At 39.3% G+C, this 6321-nt stretch overlaps 1 protein-coding gene across 1 annotated transcript in view; it reads right to left on the bottom strand.

Annotated features, from left to right (window-relative positions):
- Positions 1-289: 289 nt before the first annotated feature.
- Cnpy1 (canopy FGF signaling regulator 1) overlaps positions 290-6321 on the bottom strand; it is a 44360-nt gene continuing 38328 nt past the window's right edge. Inside the window, exons 3-5 of the mRNA XM_010642266.3 lie at positions 5704-5907; positions 3912-4008; positions 290-327 (exon numbers count right to left, since the gene is read on the bottom strand). Of these exons, the coding sequence (XP_010640568.3) occupies positions 290-327; positions 3912-4008; positions 5704-5907 (339 nt within the window). The remainder of the gene's footprint in view (positions 328-3911; positions 4009-5703; positions 5908-6321) is intronic.

The following is a 6321-nucleotide window of genomic DNA, read 5'->3' as shown; positions in this document are numbered from 1 at the left end:
TTTGCTTTCTTTCCCCACAACCAAATTTAATGCTTTACTGCTAAGCCTGTTTGGTCCAAATCTGCAAAGGAAATTTAAGTTTCATGAACTTCTCCTTGGCTTCACCTACAGAAAGAGTAAGGGTTTGTCACGATGCCAAACAAATTTTCAAAACAATATCATGCATGAGATGAACCTAGTATAAACAAGACAAATTTTCTTATCATGAAAGACATGCAGACACAAATGCAGACATTGACCTTTGGAGCTGTGACTTTGCTTTCTCTCTAGAACGAGTTGAACATCATTTCTAGAATTCAGTGTGATTAGCCGAGGCGCCACACAGATCTGGGAAAAAAAATTAGATAGCATTACTAGCGAATCAAACACCAGGCCATTAAGTCATTTACATTCCACAAAAAGTACATGCTGTTGAGACATATTTTTCAGCTTTTATTATGGAAATGTTCAAATATGCACAAAAGTAGAAAGAAGCTTGTAATCTATTCCTCTGGTCTACAAACCCACTTCCACGGTGATTGACACTGTTATTCTGGTCTCATCCTCTTGGTTTTGACCAGAGTATTTTAAAGTAAGGCCAAGTATTGTGTCATTTCACCCATGGGTGTGGGGATATCTATTTATTTATTTTTCTGGTACTGGGGATTGAACTCAGGACCTTGTACTTGCAAGGCAAGCATGGCACCACTGAGTTAAATCCCCAGCAATGTAGGGATATTTAAAGAACACTGGTTCAGAGATAGTTCGCAACTTGGAAGGAGCACTGGACACTGGGCTTTAATCCCAGAGATAGTTAGGTGTTTTGATTCACACTACTTTTCCGAATGAAAACAACAAATGCCTATTCTATTCAGAAAGGCTAGTCATGGTTTTAGCTCCATAGCTGATTTGAAATACGCTAGCCTTTGAACATAATTATTTTATATTTTAGAATTTAATGTTCGCCATCTGGGTTAGGAGGGATAGACAAAACTGGTGATGCTTTTATGTTTAATGTAGGTGAAACATTTCCAGATACTTGCTACCTTATTCTATATACTGCCTTTAAAATGGATATGTGTTAAATTATGCAATTACAATGTTTTTAAATGTTAAAACTTGGACTCAGAGCAGAAGTGCTGGGCAGTGAAGATATTTATATATTTCTATTTATACCCTGCAGAGTCTAACAAATACTTCCACAAACATAATAGTGTCTATTCATTTATAATCTACAACTGTACACTTTCTACCTGGAGTGGAATATAGTAATGTTTTAATCACATCCTGCATTAAGATTTTAATCATTTTCACCTTAAAATAGCAAAAGGACCACCTGGAAACACCTGGGTTCTATGACACAGAACATTACTTGGCTAAATCTAGTTGTTTACTTTTAATTTTTGCCTAGGAAAAAGAAACCATGTGAAGGAGCCCTGTTCCCCTGTTTCTGCCAAGAGGAGAGGGACCTTAGCAACTCCTCTTCACTGGTGCTGAAAGCCGTGGTGGCAACCCCAGACTCCTAAAGCCTTGGGCTCTTCACTGAGATGGCAGACATCGTCAAAGACAACAAGAATGTGCACAGAGCTCACTGATGTGTTGTTTCTTAATTCAAACATGCCCATCTTAAATTGAATACACGGTATGTTTTCTCCATTACACCTCATTTATTTTTGTGTAAGGGGGCGAATACGAGAACCTCAATATTTTGAAGACTCTGTGAGCATACCTTCATCTGCTCATATGTAACTATTACAGATAAAGTGAACAATCTGCATTAAGTAGAAAAAAGCAAAATTCATATAATGCCAAGCTTATAATAAATGCAGAAAGTAAACCCCCAAATGTCTAGTTATAGAAGTATCTATTTTCTAAATGATTATTGATCTCTCTAAAAGCAATAGGTAAACATTTTACAAGATCTCAGTACAGCATCTTGCATGTAGTGTACACTCAGTAAACAGTTACAAATGTACAGTTTCATAATCACACACACACACACACCAACCCTCTGAGACATTTCAACTGAGGCGATCCTAGCATGGCAAAGTGTTGTACCATGTAGTAAGGTGCAGTATCACCTCACCAAGACAGGCTAGGCATTACCTGCTCTGGTAGGAACTTATTGCATTCATATTTCAGGGCACCTGGAGTTCTTCTGTAATATGAAAGTCTCATGTTTCACACAGTGGTCAAAACTGTCCCTATACATTAAAATACATCACTTCTTTGCTGTCCCCACAGTCACTCACTGGGATTGTTATCGCTGGGTGCTTCAGCTTTTTCCAGCAGTAATATTTCAGTATGGAAAAGTTCTCTACCACGTTAACTTACTTCCATAGGAGGTTTTTTCAGGGGATGCAGCTCACCTAGTGTTTTATTTCAAATTAGCAATATTGCTCACATAGTAGGTATATTCTTTAAGCTTATGCTTTTTCAGAGTTGATATTTTTAAAATTTCCAATTATTACTATGTAGAAGGAATGCAGAGAAGTGATTAACATTATGGAAACTCAGTCAAGATGCTGAACTTGGGAACAGTCTTCCCCAGAATTTGAACTAGGGGCAACACTGTCCTGAACAGTGAGTGAAACTCAAGCTTTTCTGATCACCTGAGTAGGTCTTCACAAAGCAAATTATGTGCATTTATAGCAGATGATTATGACAAATCCAAACCCTCTATAAGAAAATAAATAGAAAAACAACTATTTCAAACATGATCCATTGCCTGTGTACGTGTATCTGCACACCTGCTTTGCTGAATTGTTTGAAAATTTTCAAAACTGCTTTCTTTGGGAAGTTTGGCTATGAACTTATCTCACAAACTTCTACATTACATATCCAACATCAATGAAAAAAAAAACTCAAATTGCTGAACAATCTCCACTATGACATTTCACTGGATTCTTTTGCAAATTCCAGTTGAAACCAGATTTTAAATAGAAAACAACCCATCTATGTACTCAGTAAGGAAACTTTCACTGTTCTTATAGTGGTGAATTCATGATCTTTGCCTAATAACTTTTGATGTCAATATTTATCTACACACATGTAAGTGGCATTTTAAGGACACTGGCACTGTTTGATATAGTAGACATGTGTGTGCCTGTGTGCACACTATACTTTCTGGTAAACTCTTGAAATGCTAAATGTCTCCAGCTCGCATATGGCTTAAAAAGTAGACTGCTGCCTTTGAATTGCTATCTTCATATATATATCCCTTCCTCTTCTTCCCAGATATACCTGAAAAGAATGCCTGTATTAAACATTATCAAAGTGACAAGACTGAATTTCAGCTCAGCCATAGGGAGGGCAGGGCCAGCAGTCCCAGGCCCCACCTTGTTATGTAATAAATAACTCTGCTTATTCCCTGTGGCTTCCAAGTATGCCTATGCACCGTGTGTGTATCTCAGAATATGAGTCTAGTGTTATTTTCTACCCACTAAGCCAGAAAAAAAAACCATTTTTTAAAAGATGTAGACACTCTAGGAAAGGAACCCCCCCCAAATAATCAGAATACCCTGCCCCAGATAAACAAACAAGCAAAAACTTAACATTTTTTCTTACGAAATAAAAATTCTACCTTCTGCTGATAGAGCAGATACTTAAGTCAAGAGCTTCTCCTTGCTTGAAACAGGATGGAAAATTCTATCTTTAAAAGTTGCTTTTTTCTTTTAAAGCAAGTGCTTTAGAGTCACCTAATTCTCAACAAGAATGGGTTCCTTAACCTTTTGAAAGGCAGAGGAAGGAAGTACAGCGGGGAAAGCCTCCAGCGCTACGGTTTCTGCGGATCCAGTTCATAGGGATCCCAGAACACCGCACCAGAGCGAGGCTGGCAGGAGGCAGCGAGGCCGGGTCTGCGAACAAGCTGTGCTCGGCTGAGCGGAGGCGTGGGTGCGGGCTGCGAGCACATGTTACATCAGACACAGTACCTGATTTTCCACTGCACATCTTGTCAGCGAAGTTGTGTGCCTCCTGCACGATAAGTGAGAATATTTCATCTTCGTACTCTTCTATTATATTCTCGCACTGCAGAGACATAATAGCAACACACTACGGGTCTGGATACACACGGGAAGGGCATTTTATTGGAAGGACTTAGCAACATTTTATTGTGCATATGAGATCACGTAGCCAAGGCGGCCTATATTTGGGGGTCACTTTTGGCTTAATTCATCATGGCCTCGGATTAGCCCTCTTTCCAGAATGTTAATTGCATCATTTCCCTGGACTTAACCAAATCATTAGTCATGTTGAAAAACGCATGAGGATGAGGAAGGAAAGGGCTCTTTGTATTTCTCTTCCTAAAACTCAAAATGCAAGTCATAAGAAGAAATGGGTTTCCTATGTAAGGAGCTGAAAAATCTGAGTTTTCTGTTTTTAAAAACAATTTAAAGAACATAGCTTTTGAGGTGGTGGACCTACTTCCTTTTGATTTAACATAATAATCCAGTTTGGGGTTTGAAGGTGTAAAAACAAGCCTTCACAGTGATCAAAACAAACACATTTTCAATTTCACTGTGGAGAACCTGTTTGATAGTTAGAGAAGTTTCTTTTCATACTTTTTAGAGATCCAGACAAAAATCTCACTTTGCTTTAAAAACAAACAAACCAAAAACAAATCCTGACGTTGTAGGGCAGAGGGAGCTCAACTTTTCCCCTGGATCAGAAAATCTTAAGTTACAACTAAGATGGTTCTTCGTTAAAGATCTACAAAGTGGCATGTTCAATAAGTCTGAGTTCCTGAAGGGCATCCATGAGAGACTTGTGAATCAGTTTCTGGGATCATTAAGCAAGACCTGAAAAATCTTAAGTGGCATTTAAGAATATTTAAATCCCACCTTAATGTGTTTATTTAAAACCATTGCAACACAAACACACGAACATTCTCATTCCTATTCCTTGGTACTTTGAACTCTGCATTACTGCCCTCACTTTTTAATTAAAATGATATCTCCAAATATCAACCACAGCCCTCATTTCTGGCTTTCAGAAGGCCTGACATTTTGGCCAACACGTGAACTTAATACATTTTTTAAATAGGCCTGCCCATCACTGTGTGTGATTCAACAGCATTAAGTAAAGGGAAATATATATTGCAATATATTCTGCCAGGCACTTTCTAGCAAGCTAGAGGTCAACATTCATGTAAAATCAACATTATATTGGAAGAAAATTTGGCTTTATGCCAACTATCCTACCTAATCCTTTGTTTAACTTAGTTTGTGCTAAAATTCTTCAATTAACTAAGAGGGAAAAATCTGTCTCTTCTGTGAAGCCTGGGAGGAAAGAGATGATGACATCACTACCCCACCTTCATTTGGCTCTAAAACATTTGAAAATAATACTCTTTTCCATTTAGATTTTTAAACTACAACCCCCATCCTTATATGCAGACCTGTCAGACCTCCCTGGGCACCAGAACAAGGTCACTTGAACATACTGAATTCAAGTCACTAGGACCTGGGGATGGCACCTCCATAAAATATCACTTTGGTCTCTCCATGGATCATTTTGGGGTTCCATAAGCTCTCAGGTGTCTCAAAAAGAGAGTTACTAAATACATAGTTAGCCAGCAGCAGCAAAACAACCAAACAGTTGTCACTGAATTTGTTCTACTGTTCCGTGTATTGCAACTCAGCAACAAGAAAGCAGCAAAGGACAAAGACTGTACCCACCCCAGGCTCACAGGTCACATGGTTCCTCTTGCAGGAGAGAGCTTACCGCGAATTTCAGAGGTTTGTAGGCATCAGAGTAGTAATAGAACCTCTTATATTCTTTGTATATCTTGTCTCCTTTCCTTGGAGCATATCTCCGGAAATACTTCTCCTTAGTCATAGGGTCTTCTTCGAGCTGGTAATCGTTCATCCGCTCACACACTTTATCCAGAAGGTCGACGAGGAACGCCTCGGACTGGACCAGGGGGACCTAGGGAGAGGTAGATGGCAAGGAACACACTGGACTTCGGAGTGGGACAGTGGCGAAGAGGGTGCAGGGAAAGTCTCCGGAAACACACCCGGCTGGCTGCAACAAACAAGTGTTGATGTAGTGGGGCCTTGGCACGGCGTGTTATTTGTATCATTTAAGGTTAGCTTAAGTCTAGGAAGAAAGAGTGCATGTCTATGAAAGTGGGCAGAAAACTTACACTTAAACTAAAAACTATACCCCTATCATTTTGACATATAATCATTTTTAAAAGTTGTTAAACGTGCAGAAAAAGCATTAGGCACAAAAAGGCTGCTATTTTAAGGGGGGAGGAAGGAGGGAGGGAGGGAGAGAGGGAAAGGAGGGAGGGAGAGAGAGAGAGAGAGAGAGAGAGAGAGAGAGAGAGAGAGAGTATTC

The sequence above is a fragment of the Fukomys damarensis genome, unplaced genomic scaffold, assembly GCF_012274545.1.
Source record: "Fukomys damarensis isolate Sample0158 unplaced genomic scaffold, DMR_v1.0_HiC HiC_scaffold_16, whole genome shotgun sequence".
Classification (NCBI taxonomy): domain Eukaryota; kingdom Metazoa; phylum Chordata; class Mammalia; order Rodentia; family Bathyergidae; genus Fukomys; species Fukomys damarensis.
This window is presented reverse-complemented; position numbering and strand designations above follow the sequence as displayed.